Consider the following 21,861-nt stretch of genomic DNA (forward strand, 5'->3'; position numbering starts at 1 on the left):
GAGAGAATGGGAGAGCGAGATGGAGAGAGGCGGTAAGGGAGGGAATCAGCTTTCTCAGATCGGTCCACCAACTTGGTTTATTTATGGACGTCGTATCTTTGCCGGGCCTCAGAGGAACGTTTAATGGATGACCGGCTCGGCGGTCTCGACGCGGACCTGTGTTCTTCGCCGCTGTTGTACAGGGGAGGGGTGAAGAGAGAGAGAGAGAAAGGGGGGAGGGGGAGAGGGAGAGAATCGAGGTACACCTCGCAGGGTCGCGGAGAAGGGGTGGCCGAAAGGACAAAGAGACGCAAGAATGCATCGCCCGTGTTTCGCTTCAACGACCGGCGAAGACTAAGTGGGCCGGTAACAGCGACAGTCGGACAGTTCGTGGCTCCTCAGGAACAACGCAGGACGATCAGAGGGGAGACTTACCTAGTCTGCGGAATCCCATATTTGATTCCAACGCCGACCCGCGGCAGCGCCTTGATCACCTTTTTCACCGTTGCCTGGTCGGGGAATGCGAAGAGGATCGAAGCTGTTGACAAAAAGGCGTTAACCCTGCCGTACGTCCACCTCCTCGACGTAGGTGTGTCGACGTCATTCTTAATGCCCGGTTCCACTCGAGCAGCACCCCGGTTTCGTACCAACCGCGATAACTCCTCATCCCCCGGATTTTTTTTTTTTTTTAACCCCCCTCTTCGATAATCACGCCAACGGAAACGATATTCGCGTACTTTTATAGCCGAATTTGATTGGACGTTTCTTCGCGTGAGGAATAACGAGTGGCGATGTGTAATTGCTCCAGGGACAAACGCTGATGGTGACGCTTTGATTAATCGACGGTATAACGCGAGAAGGAAGATAGGATCTTATTACGGATGAGGTAATATGGAAATTTTCAACTCACGAATAATTCAAGTTAACGCTGATGATTTTTTATGTTGTCAAAGCACGTGGCGATGGTGACGGTGAAAATTTTTAATTGCATTATGCTGCATCGAAACTCACGTTGTAACGGAATATATTTAAATGATTTTACTCGCGTTGACGTACGTAATCGTTAATTTGAATTAAAGTCCTCGGTGTTTGAATTTCGATGATTTCTTTTATCAAGTTTACTGAGTTTTCGTAAAATTTCCTGCAGTTGTTCAAAAGCTGCACCGGTGCAGAGAGAAGAGAAAGTATAATCGTTTGTGTCTCGGTTATTCGAGATTCCGATATTGAACGAAGGGAAGAAGCAAGAGTTCGAGGACTCCGAGCAGATGTTGCGAAAGGATCAGAGCGAAGGGATTCGAGAGCGTATAACCGCATATGGAAACGCGACTAGTCGAGGAACGCTGATCGGACTCAGACGAGTCGAATGACCGGGAAAAAGTTGCACGGACGACGAGCAGGTGCGTTTAATTCGTCCCCCAACCGTCCGAGATGAAATAATAAATTTGAAGACGGTAAGAAACCGTGCAATCCGCGGGTGATATTTATTAGGTAAAAACGTCGGCGATGGCACACCTCCGAGCGAGCTCTACATTCCGATCCGCGGATCTCGGCTCGGAGGCTGATAAAACGGGGGCAAGAAATCGGTCGCAGAATGTTGGAAGGTTAATTTAAAGAGGGTAAAGAAGGTGCGGCGGATACTCACTTCTGCTCGCGAGGAATATTTCTATCGCAACATTCTGGAGCAGGTAGCGACGCGAGAATATCGCACGCACCTCCGAGAAGTACCATTTTCCATGAAGGTGATCGCAGTACTTGAGGACCTGTAACAGAAGGAAAAGAAAGCGGTCGGTTAATCGTCAATGACGGCTGGGGGTAGGAAAAACGGAGCTTTTTCAAAATTTACCGATCGGCTAAAATCTCGGTTGAAAAACCGTCAGCTCCGTCTTCGATTGGTCGAGCATCGAGAGCTGAGGACCCCGGGCACTCACACACGTGAATATAGGCACGAGCCGAGGTGTGATGTGATATAGTGAACCCTCCGAGAGTCCAAGATGGCCGACCCGCGGTGGGAGGAGCCTTGCCGAGTCACGGGAATCGATCCCAGGACTCGACGTGGACCTGCGCCGAGCGAAGCGAGGTCTCCTTTCTCAGGAGGGGCGAGGGCGACCCGGAGCCGAGGGGCTTTCAATTTTGGTGGCTAATGAGAGCGCGACCTATCGGCGAGACCCGATTAAGATCCGCAAGGAATGAAATTATCAAATTATACCGAAGACTATCAAAGGCGGATGTCCCGCGTTGCGGTAGGAATAGGAACGAGGTAAAAAAAAAAAACCGCAACGACCCAACGATGCCTGGGACTTCTTGTCGTCCCGGAAAGGACGCTGCCAGCTCGGATAACCGCCGCGGTGCGTCGCGTCGTCCTGCGCAAAAAGAGGACCGTTTGCCTTATCAGGATATTCTATCTCTCCGGCGATTGACAGCCCTTCGCGATCACTCGATCAGTGACAGAAAATCCGGATCGGACCGAACGGCCCGGCATCGCCATGTCGGGAGGTAAAAAGCACCGGTGATGAAAAAAATGCCAACGATTCTATAAGACGCGGGATTATCATCACCGAGCAGGGACACGTGCTCGAACCCAATTAACTCCCGTCGAAGCTGCTTTAGGTTCAATCTCTTGGGGCTCTAAAACTGGCATGTGAGTTTGCAGCGCGGTTTCGACGCCCCGGGACAAAGCCCTCGACTATTCCCCGATGGGAAAACAGTCCGATGAACGACGGTAGAATTACTGTTCCATCGATGCCCTAAAGGAGTGTCGCATTTGTGTGGGTGGATTGGTAGTCCTTGATCAAGCGGTAAGTGGTAAGAGAAATTCCACGTTCCTGGCAATTCGATCGCAGCCATTGTGGCTGGTGCCTGGCACAACACGAGGGGCGTCGCGTGAGAATTACCTCACAAAAGAAGATTAAACGAGATTCAGTTGAATGCACGATCCGCGGGACAAACGGGATGAAAAACAAAGGATAACGGAGTGCAGGGGAGTGGTGGGCTCCTGAGGCCTGCAGCGCGCCCTTCTCCTCCTTCACAAATACTGCAGCGGGTTGATAAGACCCTGCGAATCATGCCGCAGAATCCATTATTCGATTCAGTCTCGAGGCGGGTAGAAGATAGGTCACGTAAGGTTGGAAATTCGAGAGGAATTAATCCGCGGCCGCATCAAGAGGGCCAATGATTTTCATCGAGCCTGGGAATCGCCACGGCGTAAAACGGACTCTGTGCTTCCGTCGTGTCTCGTTGAGTATTCGAGTCGTCGTCCTTCTCTCGATCCGTGACAAATAGGGACGAGAATGAAAATATACTACTCACGCCTTCCCGGGCGCCGCGGCGCAACTCCGCCGTGTCATTTAAATAATTCATTGTTTTCGAGAAAGTTTTCCCTTCCGAAACTTACGGGCGGTGTTCCGCACCTCCTGATCCTTGGGTGGCGGTTGCTCGGATAATGGATCTCTGCTTCCTGCTTCACCGTCGGAAATATCACGGAGCCAGGACTTTTTCACGATCCGAACCAATTCCGCGTGCGGTTTGTTTTGCAATAATTATCTACACTCGGCAGTGAAATACGCGAACAGAACTGTTGACGGTTCGTTCAGCGGCGAACAACGGCAAAAGAGCATCGCCTCCCGGACACGTCCATGTCACTGAGTGTCAAGTGGCGGATGATTAGTGCACCCCGGAACGTAGCCGGGCTTTGGAGCAGCATGTGATGTAACAACACGTGTCTCGTTCACAGCCCCCCGTAACGTACCGCACAAAACGCAGCGTCCCGCTGCTCTAGCCCTGCAACACTCGTCGCTCCTCCTCGCTCGACAGAATGGAGAACCACTTAGCAGCCCAGAGAGTCCCGCTGAATTGTGTACAACAAACAGATTAAGTGCCCCCAGAATGCCCACCCGCCCCTGTCTCGCATCAGCCTTGTCTGCGTGTGCTCGAGTATGCAGTGCGGCACTCATCCGACACCTTTGAGCGTCCCCCGGGACCTGCGGTGTTTTTTGGCAAGGCTCTCTGTGACGGGGTGGGCAGAATCGATGGACTAGCCGCAATTGCCGGGAACTCGGGATTCCGGTCGAAGGTTGACGATCGGGTACACGAGTTGGGGGGTTCGGTTTACCTGAAGCCGGCAGTTAATCGTCGGGGCGAATAGTTAATCGATGGGGGAAACGGCCGGGAACACGATTTCACTTCACGGCGGTACATGGAAGTATGGATCGATGAGGGCGCTGTCCGCAGTATGCGTCTAGGCCGTTCCATCCTTCGTCCGATCGTTCGTTTGTTACGCTGTAACCATATGTACCCACCGTCACGATTTCCCCCCTCGGTTACCCTCCCCGAGACCCGGCAATGAGTTATGTGCCTCACGTGCGTGTTCTCATACCTTTATTGCCGCATCTCACACGAGATAACGGCAGTGCGGCCGGTAACGCACAAAGGGACCACCGCGGATGGAATCACTCATCCCGAGGACGCGGATCACGGCGTGTGCTGCTCGCCTTGTGAAAGACAAATAACCGCTGCAACCCATTTCGTGACTCGCACGATGCAAGGATTCGAGAATTAAGCTCCGGAGCACCTTGTTACACAGGGAAATCGGCAAGTGTTCGTTGTATACCTACCTCCAATTACGCGATAAAGTAGAAAGTAGGAAAAACATGCCTGCGGTTCGTTACAAAATATCATTGAACAACTCCGTTTCCATCTTTGCATATAATTATTCTCTGATTCACGCGGGGGCAGCTATATAAACGCGTGTCATAAATACTATCGGGGAAGGAATTTATAGGAGGGGTTTAATTAACTCGTACCCAATAACAAACCAACAAACAACTTAACCGTTTCCCATTTACCATAAAGTAAAAAATAAGACTGCAGCGGCTTCCGGCACCAGATGCTCCCGGCCTGGTGTCACTGCGACGTTAATTGCACTCGGTAACTACCGTCTGAATGGGGGACGACGACAGTCGTACAAACCTGACGATTAGACGTTACGAACGCCTGGAATCGCGTCTCCGTCTAACGGTAAGCGACATCAGAATTATCCGTGTCCTTTGCTTTTCGCCTAGCGTTCCGGCTCGGTCGGTTCGACGATTTTGATTTTCTCTACGGGACAAGGACGAGCCGCGTAAAACTCTCCCTGCGATTTTGAAAATAGACGGTGCAGGAGGCTGCGGAGATCAGATCACCGGCTGGCAAGGCTCAACTCTCCCGAGCTCGGGATTACTCGGGATTAGCCAAACGACGACGTTGGGTCGTTGTGATTTACAAGGGCCTGTTACCCACGGGCATCTTGGCGATCCCGGAGATCGTGCAGCGGCCGCACAATGCGCGAGTTCTCTCCGCAGGCGAAAACGAGGCGAAGAATAGAAAATAGTGGAATAATGAAAGGAGTTCGAGTCTCGAGATCAGCGCTCGCGTATCCCCCTACAAAAGACGTGTTTGCGAAACATCGAGCAGCGCGCGCTGCTCTTTTTCCAGCCCCATGGTGAAAAGACGTTGCGCGATCCATCGTCGTAATCCGAAGACTATAACATGTCACTCGACAAACTAGGCAAAGGTACGAAGCCTGCGAGACCCTCTGCACTTACCGTCAAAAGGGAGCCGCGCTTGGTGTGCTCGAAGCACTTTGTAAAAGGCAGGCAAGCGAAGACGCTGCATGCGCGCGTACCGTTTAAGCGGCGTAAAACGCGCGTCAAATTACGACCCGAGTTCGACTTGTCGACCGTAACAGCTGAATCTATGATCAATCGGTGTACGTGTCTCCGTGACGGAATTGAGGAACGGTAATGGCGTCGGAATGTTTAGCCTCTCGAGTCATATGGTTCCGTCTAGTGTCGAGAATCGAGGGTTAACGACACTCCCTTAACCCGATTCCCTTCCGTCAGCTCGGACGCGGCACGCGGAGTGTGTAAATAATTCAGGGTATAAACGAATCACGCGTCCGGATGGGATGATGAAAGGCACATTTGGAGCTGGTACCCTGGCGCTGATGCAGAGCCCGGATGACGGTGTCAGAGACTGCTCCGTGGCGCAGAGTGTTTGACCCCCGAATTGTACCGCGGGGGGCGGCTGGGCGCCAGGCTCGTGAATCAAGTCATATTAGCGAAGCGCGGGGATGCGCACCCTCGGTTGTTCCTAGTGGATTGGATTTCGGTGTGCAAATTCGATTACGTTCCGCCCGTTCCCGGCGATGCAGATATTCCCGAAGCGCGAATGCACGTTTGAAATTTTTCCTGCTATCCTCCGATCGCGGGGACGCTGCTTTAAGATATTCAAATACATACCGGGCAGGTACGTTTACCCGATAAATTTAACGAAGGGCGACGTACCCGGCCTCTTAATGAATAAAAATTTTAATTTCGCACCGCTCGTAAAACCCGCGAAATTTACTGCTCACGGTACTGGAATCGTGACGAAAATTTGAACGCAATTAAACCGCACTGTCGCGTCTACGTTTATTTATACAAATGATATTCCGAGGTCAGCCTTGACAATTGGATCGAAATCGAATTGCCGTCACGGCATCGCTGCGCCTAATTTACAGCGTCTGAGCATGAGTAATGAATCAACATTGACAAATCACGACAATATAGATAAGGTCGCATTACAATTGTGTCACGAATAATATTGTTCGTTGGATAAACGAACACTGACGCAAGCGAATGTTCGAAACATTCTGATACCAGTGCGCCAATCAGGCGTCCCGAGAAAGTTAGAAACTAGCGAAATTCTGGATTGCCAATACAATGTCGGAATATACCTTCCGGGTTCTCAAGGGTCTTTGAAATAATATACTTTCAGGTATTTCGGGACCTTCCGTCTTTTCAAAACTTATGACGAGTTGTACAGATCAAAATGTATTCGAAGGTGATTCAGGCTACTCGAAGTCTACGAGAAGTCCGATGGAGCGGTTCTTGCCAAATTCAGGAGTACGCAAAACATGGTTGTGACGCCTACCTGCGTGCAATGTCGACGTTGAGTTCTCATCGCCGCAGATCGTAGTCTGCTTCTCATGCCGATGTCGAATATTCAAATGATCCTTCTTTCAGCGGAGTTATCGGACGAGGTGCGTGCACCGCATGCTCGATGATCGCGGTGGCATTTCGCGATTACAATACCCAGAGGTGTACGTCTGCCGTTCGGAACTCCGAGAAGGTGTGCATTCGTCCACGTACCGCCTACGCACATCGTTCGTCACATGGATAAGCCAGAGGCGCAAGGAGGGTACGTGATACTCGGGCTTTTATGCCGATGCCCGATCTGCACATCTTTAAATAGCGATCACGTCATATACCCCGGACAACGACGAGACGAGCAGGTTTATTTACGAGAATACGACTTCCTAATCTGCAGGGGATCAAGTGCCCGGTAAAGCTGTTGCAGACGCCACCGGTTGACCCTGGACGAATTTGAAAGCTCCGGGATCGGAATTCGTTACAGAAACGCTTTTCCATCGACTGTTACGAATTTTGGAAGTAAGCGAGAGCAATTCGGTCGGCCTTTGACGAGGTCAACGGTATGTAGATTTTAGAGATGGTAGGTATCGGACGGTACGCGTGTATATGAATATGGATTTGACGTATCGTTGGAAGTGAAAGAAGACCGTTGTGAATCGTTTGTTGTAAATTCGGGAAAACGGAAAGAGAAGATATAGCTTCAAATTTCTTGCCCGTCTATAACGCAGCGTGGAGAGGAGTTTCCAAGAAATAAGGACCGTGTGCGCTATGCAGCAGTGCATTCTTGGGTACAGATATAATCGTCAACGTTCGTTCGTTCCTCGTTCGGCCCGGACTCGTGGGTAGGTATACGAGATACTTTACATGACGTAATTTTATATAAATGAAATCCGAGAGGCTCTGCTCTTTTTACATGTATATATAAAAGAAGCTGTAGTAGAAGAGAGTGAAAAAAGAAAGGAAAATGATGCGCGGTTGAACGATGCCGTGCTCCGAGATCGTCTCCTGTGTTCAGCGCAGTGCACGTAAAAATTTAAAAGGATAATTTCACGCTTCACTAGGCAGCGGAACCTTTGAGGAAGATCCGTTTCGAAAATTTCGTTGCTCGATTTTCGTTGGTTCGGGATCACTTAGCGTTACCACCGCGGTAGTCCGATACTTCTTGATCCGCGTAGGTATTATCATATTTGGAGAAAAAACCACTCGCGGGTACAGTGTCCGCGGAAGAAGAGTATTAAAAGTAGAATGAGTTGAAATAAATCTTTAAACAAGTACCTGAGGACGAACGTCTTGTGTACTCGCTTACCGATACAATTCACATGCGGCGCATGAAGTCCTGCAATAAAACGATAACGTGAACGTCTCGCATCCATTTGCATGTAAACTTACGGACACAGGTAGCGATAATACGGCACGCGATCTTCCTCGTAAAGATGCAAAATTATTCGCAGCTCGAATGATGCAGTCTTCGACGACGGTCTGACAATTTCGCGATTGCATTATAACCGAAGTGAAATTACACGACTGTTAAAAATCCCGCTGAATGAGAAAAACGCATCGCGAAACCTGGCAGCGCGACTGTAAGTGAAAGGGTCCGAAATTTGTGGAAAGACATCAATACCCGTACCTGAGGGTGGTCGGGAGATCGGAACAAGTGACAGATGCTGGTATTTCGGTGCTGGCGCTCTGTGGCATGTAATTCCGGGAGAGCATCCGGGGGCGTGGCGTTCCACGCGCACACTCGCGACGCTCGGCGTCGGGAGGCGGTGCCGACGCGTCAAAAGTTTGCCCCCACGTCGGCGCGTTGAAATCGTAGCGCGGGGCGAACGCTCCGTGCCGGCGACAGCGCACCTGCCAAAGAGACTCAGTGGTCCTCCGGTCGCTGGCGTCGCTATCCAGGTCGCAAACTCGACCCGCACGCGTCTTCCTCGGATTTGCGTTACACGGTCGTCATGACGGCGACGAGCGCCTCCAGCCTGTGGCTGACCTGAGGCGAACCCTGACGGGGATTCCGGCTGCAGGCGAGGTGATCAGATGAAGGAGAGGAAGAAGAAGGAGAGAGAAGAAGAAGAAGAAGAAGAAGAAGAAGAAGGTCCTCCACGGAATCGCGAGAGCCGAAGAGATGTTGGTACCGCAGGACATGATGGCGGCCCAGTCGAAGATGCTCTACCAGATAAACAAATACTATGGTGAACGGGTGCAGGCGCGAATGGTCCAGATCCAAAAGACCATTCGAGAGGTCTGCAAGGTGGTGCAGGACGTGCTGAAGGAGGTCGAGGTCCAGGAGCCACGGTTCATCTCCTCCTTGACGGAGTGCAACGGACGGTACGAAGGGCTGGAGGTTGTCTCGCCGGGGGAGTTCGAGGTCGTTCTGTACCTGAATCAGATGGGGGTCTTCAACTTCGTCGACGACGGTACTTTGCCGGGGTGCGCGGTCCTGAAGCTCAGCGACGGCCGAAAGCGTTCGATGTCGCTCTGGGTCGAGTTCATCACGGCCTCCGGCTATCTGTCCGCCCGAAAAATTCGCTCGCGATTTCAGACCCTCGTAGCTCAAGCCTGCGACAAGTGCGCCTACAGGGACTCGGTGAAGATGATCGCCGACACGACCGAGGTCAAGCTCAGGATCCGGGAACGATACGTCGTGCAGATCACGCCGGCCTTCAAGTGCTCCGGCGTCTGGCCGCGGTCGGCGTCGCACTGGCCGATTCCCCACATTCCCTGGCCTCATCCCAGCCACGTGGCCGAGGTCAAAACCGAGGGCTTCGACCTGCTGTCGAAGGAGAGCGTCGCCATGCAGGGAAAGCAGTCCGCGATGGAAGGCGACGCCTGGGTGTTGTCCTTCACCGAGGCGGAGACGCGGCTGTTGCAAGGCGGTTGCCGTCGGCGGTGCCTGAGCATCCTCAAGACCCTCCGCGACCGACACCTAGACCTGCCGGGCAACCCGGTGACCAGCTATCACACGAAGACGCTGCTGTTGTACGAGTGTGAAAAACACCCCCTCGAAGCCGAGTGGGACGAGGCCTGCCTCGGCGACAGGATAAACGGCATTTTCTTGCAGCTGATATCCTGCCTGCAGTGTCGGAGATGTCCGCACTACTTCCTTCCGAACCTCGATCTATTCAAGGGCAAGTCGCCCAGCGGACTGGAGAACGCTGCTAAGCAAGTGTGGCGACTTACTCGCGAACTTCTGACCAATAGTCGGGCTCTCGAGCACCTCTAGTAGCGTCAACGAGTACAATAATTCATATGTATATAAACGTCAGTTCAACGTCAATACCGCATGGATTTCTGAGATTACGCGTTCGTGCTTTCGGACGTGTAACGAAATCGCTTCGTTAAAATTTGCGCTTTGTGACGTGGGGCGTTCTTTACTAATTTTAATTTATTCCGCCCGATGAGGAACTTCATTCCCTGCGATCTGGTTTACAAGTGCCAGTTTTTAATACCGTACTGTAACTATTCTGCGTCATCGTGTAGACACACCCTGCAAAAGCTATGCTACAACTTGTTCGTGAATCTTCGTACTATACAATAAAGCGTAATGTGATTTGTTATCGATTACTACCACTATACCATTTATCCTTACTATGACGTCATTACATGTATTATTAACAGTTTATCACGCATTTCTATGCCCATTAACATGCGGCCCTTATAAATCCTCAAAGAGATTCTACGCTACCGCGTATATATTGTTGACTGTAAATAGTTTTTTTTCTATATTACTAAATTTTATATTTGAAAGGAAAAGAAAATTATTTATTTGTTAAAATTAAACCTTTATATTTGCAAACAATAAAATTGTATATACGTACCGAGCAATTAAGTAACGCATTTACTTGAAAAACAATTTCCCATAAACCATTTACAGCTCACTAATTAATTATTATTATTATACCGATGTAGAATGAATTTTATTACTATGTTTCTCGCACGATTGGCAATGATTGGTTTGAAAAAAAAAAATTGTTTCCTATCGACGAATCGTCCATAAAACACAGACCTTATCTCCCGCGTAACGCAATTTATTTCACCATAAATAAGGAGCGGCGATCGGTTTCATCGGAAGACGAGAATAAAAAATTCTTTCCGTATAGTCGTATGGCATTCGACAAACACCTGTTGGAAAAGAAACAAGAAATTTACATGCAGCGCGTTGGCGGGCTGTATTTGAAAATATAATGACGGAATAGAGATAGGTGACTCTTTTCTCTTTTTGTTTCCCCAGGTCTGTGTGAAAAGTTGAAAGTCGATGCATGTCGAAACTCAACGTTTCTAAAAAATGATCTTTAGCACAGCGATGAATTGCAAGAGTTTCGATAATTTTTCTACAGTTTTCATTTTCGCGTATTAAATAATAATGCGGTGAATGATGCCAAGTTTCACTCTCAGAGCGGGGGAAGAGAGCAAAGCTTCAATTAGGAGTCTTGGATGTTTAATCTTGGCGACGTTTCTTTTTCTTTCCCATATTTTTTTGTACCTCGCGGTCAATTATAATAATTTACTAAAACGACGCGACGTTAGCGAAGATACGTGACATTTGGATTTCCACCATGGGAGATGTAGGCATTCTTGTAAACGACGACGTGAAGTAGTTGCCTTCTGTGTTTAACTGGAGGCCGCTACCAGTTATTACCTGGTTTTCGTTCCCTCCCAAAGTCTTAATGAGTGCTGATAATTATCCCGGTGTATAGAGACGGTTACGTACAACGAGTGTCGACTAAGACTGAATTAAAGATTTTTATCAGAACCCAGGCTCAAGACATTATACGTTCCGTTTTACCTCTGTATTTCTATATTCCAACCATCCGAGAACCCCAGGAAGAAGAGGAACTGTTTCATTCGTTAATTTATCGGATACCCGATGCCCAGCCTGGCGCCCACCATTAAAACGACCTGTTCGTTGGTTCTCGTTGTTTCAGGAATTCTTTCCTCGTCATTAAAATTACCTTATTAGCGTCGAACTCACTTCCCCGTGCGAAGAGAAGCACGGGCACAAAGAACCTACGAGAATCGGGTCCCTTTTTTTCTGATCTGTCTGTAGATACGCGGGCAGTCAGTTATTTTTTGTAGTAAAGGCGATCCTGAATCTGAGTGAAGGATGAAATCTCGATATCTCTAGGTGAATCACATTCCTTGACTCAAATTATTAAAACCTGCAAGAGACACGCTACATAAAATACTCAGAATTTGAAGCATCGTGTAAAATTTTATTTCAGAGACCGCACCGTGCGATTTCGGAAATTCCATACCCTGAATATTTACCAGAGTTGTTTCAAACGCGCGTGGTTAACAGACACGTCGAACTGGCTCGTACCTCCCGCGTTAACATGGACAGACACTTTTATGACTGCAATAAACACGTGGATGAAGACAAGAGTCGAACGTTAGTCAGCACTATAAACCAACGATCAGTTCGAGATTGTCTTTAACAAATTACGGACCACATAGCCAGAGCAGTCGAGAAAACAAAGAGAGACTTTCAGGTTTACCACCCCAACGAATGACCGAAGGACGAGACCATCTTCCACATCCATGACCCGTCGGATTGTTATATTAGGAGAGATTGCTGACGGCTTTGTTCCTTCATCGTTGATCATGGCCATAGAAAAGTGAATACATTACGTGATTAAATCTTGACTTCGAAATAACTTCGATGCTTTCACTCTGCAAAATGTACCGATCTTGCACATCGGACCATCTCTCTGTGTCGACCAGTTGAAAATCTTATAAATTGTCGTGCTCGCTGATCCATAGTAGCCGAAGGATCGTAGGGGCACCATGCTTTTACTTTTCCTCAAACTACCAGAAGTGAGAAATAACAATTCTCTGACTAGACCAATTTTTGAGCATCAAAGTTAGATTATTCTTCCATGAGATTTTACCTTGAACGGTGCTTTCCAAGCTGGAGTCAGACGAGGAGCTGATCTATAGAGTTTCAGGCAAAGGACTACAACTTATCTTGACCAATTCTAGCGTACTGCAATAAGATTTCCGAGATTTTCACAATTTTCGTTCTGGTTTCCAGTTAACTCCTCGACGTAGATCATCTACAATTTCTATAAACTCGACGATCATTGAGTTCAGCACTTTTGAATAACTTGCGAGAGCTGCTCGTAAGGTGAAAACAGAAATCACGCAGGCGTAGGTATTGCTCGGAACGAAAGCCGAGTCCAACAAGAGTATTTCGGAACGGTGTTAGGGTAAAGTCGAAGATCCGGTAAATAATTCGTTGCAGAAATAAGAGACACGCATCGTGCCCTCACGCGTGGCGGGCAGTATAGTGTGCGTAATATCGTAAGGGGGAGGACGACTAGACGTTCAGGTCTCCGGATCGATCGCGGTAGGCGGTTCCGAGGGGGCGTCGGACGCCGAACGGCGTTCGAGGATTGGCGGTTCGCCGGCGTCGAGTAGGGACGTCGGGTTCGGTCTCACCTGCCTCTCGTCCCTCGGTAGAGGAGGCAGAGGTAGAGTCGGCGAGAGGTGGCAGCCGCAGTCCTCATTCCGCTCCAGCGTCGAAGACGTGTCCGTAGCCGGCGATCCACCGATTTCAAGAGCTCGCGCGTCGTCGTCCGTCGCGACGTGGCCGTTCGGCTCGCCGCCGAGGGTAGCAGGATTTATTGGATAAGTTCGTTCGTCGAAGCGTCGGTGCCCGGGCGCAGGATGCGGTGACTGTCAGTGGCGACGGAGAGATCAGCGGTTCGAGCCCTTGAAGCGAAGAGCGACCGATCCAGGATGCTGGTTCCGCCTGACATGCTGGCGGCCCAGTCGAAGATGGTGTACCAGATAAACAAGTACTTCGGCGAGCGGGTCATGACGCGGAAGAGCCAGGTGACCAAAACCATCCAGGAGGTATGCCGGGTCGTCCAGGACGTGCTGAAGGAGGTCGAGGTCCAGGAGCCGCGGTTCATCTCCTCCTTGACGGACTACAACGGCCGCTTCGACGGCCTCGACGTCATATCGCCGACGGAGTTCGAGATCGTTATATATCTGAATCAGATGGGCGTCCTAAACTTCGTCGACGACGGTACTTTGCCGGGGTGCGCGGTCCTGAAGCTCAGCGACGGCCGAAAGCGTTCGATGTCGCTCTGGGTCGAGTTCATCACGGCCTCCGGCTATCTGTCCGCCCGAAAAATTCGCTCGCGATTTCAGACCCTCGTAGCTCAGGCCTGCGACAAGTGCGCCTACAGGGACTCGGTGAAGATGATCGCCGACACGACCGAGGTCAAGCTCAGGATCCGGGAACGATACGTCGTGCAGATCACGCCGGCCTTCAAGTGCGCCGGACTCTGGCCGCGGTCGGCGTCGCACTGGCCGATTCCCCACATTCCCTGGCCTCATCCCAACATCGTCGCCGAGGTGAAGGCCGAGGGCTTCGACATGCTGTCGAAGGAGTGCATCGGACTGCAGGGAAAGCAATCGGCGATGGAAGGCGACGCCTGGGCTCTGTCCTTCATCGACGCGGAGAATCGGCTGCTGCAGGGCGCGAGTCGCAGACGGTGTCTGAGCATCCTCAAAACCCTCCGCGACCGACACCTAGACCTGCCGGGCAACCCGGTGACCAGCTATCACATGAAGACGCTGCTGTTGTACGAGTGCGAAAAGCATCCTCACGAGGCCGAGTGGGACGAGGCTTGCCTCGGCGACAGGATAAACGGGATATTCCTCCAGCTGATATCGTGTCTTCAGTGCCGACGGTGTCCCCACTATTTCCTACCCAACCTGGACCTCTTCAAGGGCAAATCGCCCAGTGGACTTGAAAACGCTGCTAAACAAGTGTGGAGACTTACGAGAGAGTTGCTAACAAACAGCCGTGCTCTAGAAAAGTTGTAGTAGAATTAAACGAAAGGAAACGGGAAACGAAATGGAAATTTATCCGAACAGTGTCGCCGCTTAGTTCTCGTCCTTCTCGTCCTTATCGTCCTTCTCGTCGTTCGTCTTCGCGTATGCGTTATATATTATTATTACATAATAATAGGGATCCCGGCAATATTAGGTATATGTGATTCAACTGTGTTTCCGTGTCTAACATTATCGTGCCATATAATAATATAACGAGTCGTGCAAATGACGCTCTAGTTTTCCTCTTCCATTTTCGTTCATGTTCAAGTTGATATGATGTACACTTACATGTTCGCACAGACTGCAGGGTGAAAAATAATTGAAACACGCCTTGTCTAAGTGAGTGTCACCGGCAAAAACTCTTGTGTGTTTTATGAATTGTGCAGAGATGAAGAGAAACGTTCGTTCCTCGCGCCAAGTATATAGATATACCTACAAACAAAACAGGAAAGAAAGAAACACGAAAAGCGTATATATACATGTTAGTATATATAAGTGTGTACGTAAAAGTCTGCCATCAATCGCGTATCGCTTTGTACATAGTTTAACATTACACATTAGATATTATAGAGATATTTATTGATCTGTAACAAAAAATAATAACTGCAAAATATATAGTAATATTTATATGAAAAATCATAATACCTGAGTGCAACGCGTTATAGAAAAATTATTTCACTGCCACAACCTATATCGTATCGTTAACATTCTCGTTTCCCTATTTTCTGTTACTCTTCTTCACGTCATAACGGCTCAGAAAATCAATTCGACAGAAGTCAAGCACGGGAACGACGACCATTCGTATAAGATAGTAGGAATATATATCTTTTTTTCTCTTCTTTTTGCAAAACGATTAATGTGCGGTCAGACGTAAGAAGCCAGGTCGAAATACGTTCAGAACTCGTTCAAAATTCGAACATACAATAATTTAGCGAGCCTACGAGACATTCAAGTACGAGAGGATATTTATCTGCATATTCAAATTTGAGACCAGTGTAGAGTAGAGATCTGACTTAATCCGTGCGAACGGAACTAACGACCAGCCGCTGAGATAACGCGAACGACTTTTGGACGAGTCGTAAACTTGTCGGACATTCGGAATTTCCGACTAAACTGCGACTGCCTCGCGATCCTACAAGATTTTCGCCAATGACTAGCTCCGAAATCATTGCAGCCTGATATAATCATCGCGAATGATTTGCAGATTGAAGGTACGCGATATGAACACCGTTTTCTTTGACTACCTGAGAGTGACAACCGGAATTTCACAGTTTGATTTGCCCAATTACATGGATACCATTGCCTTACGGGTACCTAATCTTGATCTGCACCGAGATGGTAAAAAGTCGCAAAAACCGAGGAGATATTACCATTCGATGTGAACGCTAGTTATTACATTTTTCCGTCATTACGGAAACGGCTAGGCTATGTTGAATCGCGCGGTGGCCACGACGAGGCGCGTTTTGTTTTACTCAGGACACTTGCCGTCGGTGATTTCAATTGCACGGCCCAGGCTGGCTGGCCTACAACGAGCTTCCCATAACTTATTACAAAAAAAAACTAAAAACAAAACAAAAAAAAAAAAAACAACCACCCATAGTCCGAATATTCAAATTTAACATATTTTCGCAAGCTTTAGCTCTAGGCAATTGAGCAATTTACCTTAGCCAGTCAATTTTAAATATTTACGAGTTTTTTTCTTTGATGTAAATCTCTGCAGGTTATAATGGAATATTTTTTTAAAACACTGAAGAATTCTAAGAGAATGTTCATTCGGTGTGAACGAATGCAATGAGTTAGGAACTGTTCTTTTTTTTTTTTTTTGAACGTCTTCTTTTCTATCTCTTGTTCAGATTTCCTGACACAGTCAAGCTGTCAATACAGAATTCAAGCTCTGTGTCTCATCGTCAGTCTAGTTCTATTGTTCTCAATAATATCGTTACAAAGACTTGGAGGAGGTTATTACCCACGAGTTTACGTTTGACGGGGGGAGGGATTAAATTCCAGGGGTTGGTTAACGTTTGACGAAACACGCGAGACAATATTGATCTATCGCAACAACCAGCGTTTTCCAACCCGTGCCAAGAGAGTTGCCGGCTTCTCTCTGCCACACATCGTAAAGAAAATCTCGAAAAGTTTTAATCTAATTCTCCTCTATAAATTACGGAATATTATACAGCGGGGGTAAATTTTTATTTTTTTAATTGCGAAACACCCGATTCAAGATCTGTGCAGCTGCAATTCTAGCCTCTGGCAGTGCCACGCCTAAAGTCACAGTTTCTTCGTACAAGCAAGCGGGTAACCAGCCGATTTAAGCATGCTCACGATCTGACATATTGCGCAAGTTTAACACGTGCCCACGACGTTACGTGTTTTAGGAATATCAAATGAGAAAGTACGGAACGTGACTCGATCCGAGTTCACGTGGACCCCGCGCGATAAAGATTCAGGCCCTTCAGGCCCAAAATCTTGCCTCGGAATAATTAATTCTACGTTCGCCAGAGTCAACCACTGCAAAGGCGACTCGTAATCAGTCACTTGCGTGCAAACATGTAACAGAAGATTGATGTTTCAGGAATGCGAACATAGTTGTAAATTTCCCAGCGCAGGGTGAAGTCGGTTTCCATCAAAACTAATTGGTACTGTGGCCGCGTGATTTTTACGAGGACCGGTGTAATTTGCGGTGAAAAAAAGGAAAAGAAAAAAAAAAGAAAGGAAAATCAGGAATAAAAGTACACGTTTATTTTCTAATTCGAATTCCTCAACTCGTTTATATTATACCGTGTAATGTGTGAAATTTGAATAAATTGAGACATGTATACACACGGCACCTGTCCTAATCACGACGTCACACAAATTTTAACTCATAGAAAAATCAGGCTATATTTCAATCCTGTTTACGTGATTGCTTGTTTTTTTTTTTTGCGGTGCACGATTCTCATTCGGACGTCTGGAAGACATTTTTTTCTCATTACCGCACAAACAACACCAGCTCGGCAAGAGGTGGTCATCAAGATGAGTACGAAGAAAAGAGAATAAAAAAAATAAAAACCGTAAGTAGATATAAAGTTACACGGGAGGTCGCGGAATTTTTAATGGCCGCACGACGTACGTGCAACGGACGACGGATAAGCCAAGTCGGGTTAATCTCGGGTTTGAAAAACAAAGGGAAAGGTGGAGAAGGCCCGAGACCAGGGCCTTAATGAGACGCTCGGGCAGCGATAAGACCCGGCAAAATTCCTGTCCCTGGCCCCGTGCAGGGACCACCGCTCAGTCTTATTGCCCCGAAGAAGGTTGGACCCGACTCGGCATAAACTTGGCGGCTTTATCTGCCGTTTTATAGCGTCGCGTCCTGTCGGAGTCGCGGGGAAGAGGGGAGAACGGATCGGGCCCTCCCTCCCCCCCCCTCCTCACCCCGCGCCAATTACAATGTTTGTTTTCGCGGATTCCTCGCACTCTTTGTTTCGTTACCGCTCCCTCTGCCCGTGTGTGCCTCTACAGGCAAGCATGGACACCGTCGAACACGCGAGATAATCTATGGCGCCGCTAAACTCGAAAGGACCCTGATATCCCGAAGGGTCCGCCCTGATCTGCGGATAGAGGAATCTTATAGCCCATAAGGTTTCAGCTGTATAGAAGGAACTGGTCCCATCATTTACATATACCCTTATATACACCGACGCTGCGGCGTCTCGACTCTCCTTTCTGTCCCTTCAATTCTTCTCGTCCTTCCGATCTCCGGGAGACTTTGGCTGTTTGCAAATTTCTGCGAAATAATCACCGAGTCGTTTCTCCGGGGACTTGTTTCACGGATAATTATATCATTATCATAACCGTCGTCGTCTTCGTCATCGCCGTGGTCTCCGTCTTCATCCGCGTCGGTTTTCTCGATTCGCGAATCGCGCCGCGAGTTTTTAACGCACGAATCCGTGGCTCGGAGCCGCGAAGTACGGAGAGACCGGCGTGCCTACCTATGCTCGTTATTCTAATTGATCCTGTGAGCTCTTATTACCGAGACTCCCTTCAGGCCCCACGGCCAAGTCGACGACTAAGACTCACGATCAAACGGGTCCGCGTAATTGGTAGTTGCTCCTCGCGTCTTCCCTCACCAGCGGGCATACAACCGTTCCAACGATTTTCGCAAACATGTCAAGAGCCTGCGATGCACGCAGCAGCTCCTCGTTATGCAAACGGGCTCGAGGAATCGGGCCGGAATTTTCACCCGGAGCGCGGTTACAAAGATTGGCGGGAATGGCCCATTAGCTGTTCTTCATTATTCAACGTTCGTCTTTCGTTTTCTTCAATTTTTCATCCTCTCGCTCTCTCGCTTTTCCTCCTCGCATTCCGCACCGCAGGCAGGGATCCCATGTGCGCCAGGGTCCCTTTAGCGCTACTTGATCGCACTTCCTTGCACCATCACCGCCACTTGTGTAACACCACCGGAGTCAAGGGTGCCTAGGGTCCTCGGGTGTTTCCAAGTGGGCGCGATCGTGGCGTGGTACTACCGCCAAACATTACAGACACAGGTTTATGGCCAAAACCACTCAAGAATATATCGCTCCGTGGGTAATGCCTGGTGTTCAGTGTTCAAATATTCACACTTCGAGGCGACCGCCCGGCCCGAAAACTCACTCTGGGTAATACAAGGAGTGGAAAAACTTCTCGTGATTCTTTTCGGAGCGATGAGTTTTGCAATGACAAATTTATTTAGGATCTCGATCGTGTTTTCCGGTTAAAAATGTTTTCAGAGAGCATCTTATTACCAACCTCCGGGTGTTTTGTCGATCTTGATTTTGTCACGTGGTAATAACGGGCAGATTTCGAGCCGAGTAAGTATCAGCACGGTTCCAAACCTCTCTTCGGGATGAAATTTCGTCGAGTGACGTCTAAGCCGATTCTTAATCTCAAAGACGGAGCTCCGAGGGTCCGCACTTCTAGAGCAATTAGGCGCATGGTCTGTCGTTATCTTCTTCCTCGGGCAATTAATGGCGATTAGACGCGTTTGTCGGCCCGGGAAATTGCCGCACGCGGTATAAAACGCGGATAAGAGCGATAAGGAGGGAGGGTGACGACAGTCTGCGGTTCGACGATGAGAAAGCGAGGGAGAATCGGGTGTCACGGCTGCAGGGGCATCCGGTGATCTGGTTTCTGTCCTCCCTGGGCGCTGCAGTTTTTCGGTGCACACCGAAACCGCTCTCTCGTGAGTTGCGACACGCATAACCGGAGGAGAGGCGCAGGCGAAGACGTATTCGACCAAATGCGTTGAAACCTGCTTCACTAAATTACACCCGTTGCAGCTCCGACGCTTTTACAAAAAATCATCACGGTCTCGAAGACTTTGTGACCGGTCTTTTACCTCACAAAACGATCAATCCTACCGGGAGGAATTTTTTTCTCTCGATATTTGACGCGGACCAGATTCAATCTGAAGTAGAATTTTATCAACGGGGCGCACGGGTTTGTTTCATACTTTTGTAGAAATAATTAACAATATTATTTTTTCTAACGATCTTCGTTTCTCGTTTCATGACGCTTGTGGAAAATTTCTCCTCTAGGTCTGTTCTGTTGGTCGGAAGTTACTTCGGTGGAACTTGTACAAGTATCGTGCACAATGAAATTGATTATATAAGCAGCTTCGGAGATCTATTTCAGAACAAGTTTACCGTCCGCTTAGAACAGTACTCCTAGTTAGATCGATACTGAGGCCATGTTTCTCTGTGCTACGTGACGCAGTATCGCACCGTGGGGATAAAACAAACAAACCGTTGTACACGGGTAATAACGTTTATTACGCAATCGAAATTGGCTTCGAAATTCATGATTTTTAAGCTAACAGCCAGAGTTGGCTAGTTTTAAACCTCGTTAAAAATTCGAGACAATTTTTCACGGATTCTCAGTGATGATCTGTCGAGACTGACAGAGCCTCGAGTATTTTTTTATTTTTTTTGTCACGCCTTCAAGCAGTTATAGACGAAAGAAAGATAGACGCGCTTCGGAATAAATGAATAAACGTGCAATATGCGTATACATCTATTGAATTACGTGGCTTATGATATTCACTTACCTGGACAGGTGCTGACAACTGACAAGTTGGTATAAATTTTTTCCCTCCGTCGTTTATAACAAGAATCCCTAATTACATAAATTGTTTCACGTTTTGCCGGCGTCGTTATATATTGCATGCGCTGCATCGCGGGAGAAAAGAAACGCGAGGGTTGGGACCCCGGTATAGGTCGCTCTGAATTGATATAAATGGTTGAAAATTCTCCTCAGAGACCCTCGATTCGACGTATCCGATGTCCGCTAGGTGGGTAGGCCCGAGAAGAATTGTATGGCGTGCGGAAGATGGATAAAGTTGTAGCGTCAAGAAACAAGGGGGAGAAAAAGAGCTCGCACAAAGTGGGTACACGATATCGAAATTCATCGAGGATCGAAGCCGCTCATAGAAGGCTTCTTGGAAAACGGAAAAAATATGTTAAGAAAATGAGACACTTGAGAAATGAAACGGGAGAAGAACATCTCGCTTTACAAGACCGCCGAGTGCTTTTCGGAGGCAAAGGGCTGACGAAAATTTATGGTATAATTAAAAGAGCGATCACGCTATCAATAATAAATTTTCTACGAGGCTGCAGCGGAACCCTTTCGACCTTGCGACGCAGCGAGTGACTGCGGGATGAAAATTGAACTCGAGGGAGCTTCGCGCCCTTCGGTTGTAACCAAATCGCGTTTTAGATAACGGGTTAAGCGTCGGGGATCAAATTTCATAACAGTGACGAATATTAAGAAGACTCCGACGACGGATTTTCCTGCTCCTTCCCCGCACTCGAAGCGACGTTACGGAGACGCAGTCAAGTGCTTTCCGCTGCACTCGGAATTACTCTGATCGAGCAAAGAAGAGTTGATTCGAGAATCCAAGAGGACGAATTCTTGGCAGCAGTACGGAGCAATTCACTACGTGATGAATTCAGACTCGGGGGGTGGGGGGGGGATCCGGAATGGTGGATTTCGCGTCTTGGAAGATAACTCCGGTGCACGTGCAGCGGAGCGTAAAATATTCGGTGTTGTATACCCGATAGTGATACAAGCTACGTAC

The 21,861-nt window shown here is 48.5% G+C and overlaps 3 protein-coding genes across 6 annotated transcripts in view; 2 read left to right on the forward strand and 1 right to left on the reverse strand.

Moving 5' to 3' along the window:
- LOC124308003 (neurobeachin) overlaps positions 1-21,861 on the reverse strand; it is a 240,577-nt gene that overhangs the window by 17,010 nt on the left and 201,706 nt on the right. For all 4 annotated transcript variants that reach the window (XM_046770257.1, XM_046770258.1, XM_046770256.1 and 1 more), the window contains 2 exons: positions 1,622-1,739; positions 415-517 (listed from right to left, as the gene is read on the reverse strand). In XM_046770257.1, coding sequence (XP_046626213.1) covers positions 415-517; positions 1,622-1,739 — 221 coding nt within the window. The remainder of the gene's footprint in view (positions 1-414; positions 518-1,621; positions 1,740-21,861) is intronic.
- LOC124308008 (protein mab-21-like) lies at positions 8,800-10,758 on the forward strand. The gene has a single exon (XM_046770267.1). It carries the CDS (start codon positions 9,049-9,051, stop codon positions 10,144-10,146), a length of 1,098 nt encoding a protein of 365 aa, XP_046626223.1. The 5' UTR covers positions 8,800-9,048; the 3' UTR covers positions 10,147-10,758.
- Positions 13,408-15,394, forward strand: LOC124308007 (protein mab-21). The gene has a single exon (XM_046770266.1). It carries the CDS (start codon positions 13,662-13,664, stop codon positions 14,757-14,759), a length of 1,098 nt encoding a protein of 365 aa, XP_046626222.1. The 5' UTR covers positions 13,408-13,661; the 3' UTR covers positions 14,760-15,394.

This window comes from Neodiprion virginianus, chromosome 6, assembly GCF_021901495.1.
Source record: "Neodiprion virginianus isolate iyNeoVirg1 chromosome 6, iyNeoVirg1.1, whole genome shotgun sequence".
Classification (NCBI taxonomy): domain Eukaryota; kingdom Metazoa; phylum Arthropoda; class Insecta; order Hymenoptera; family Diprionidae; genus Neodiprion; species Neodiprion virginianus.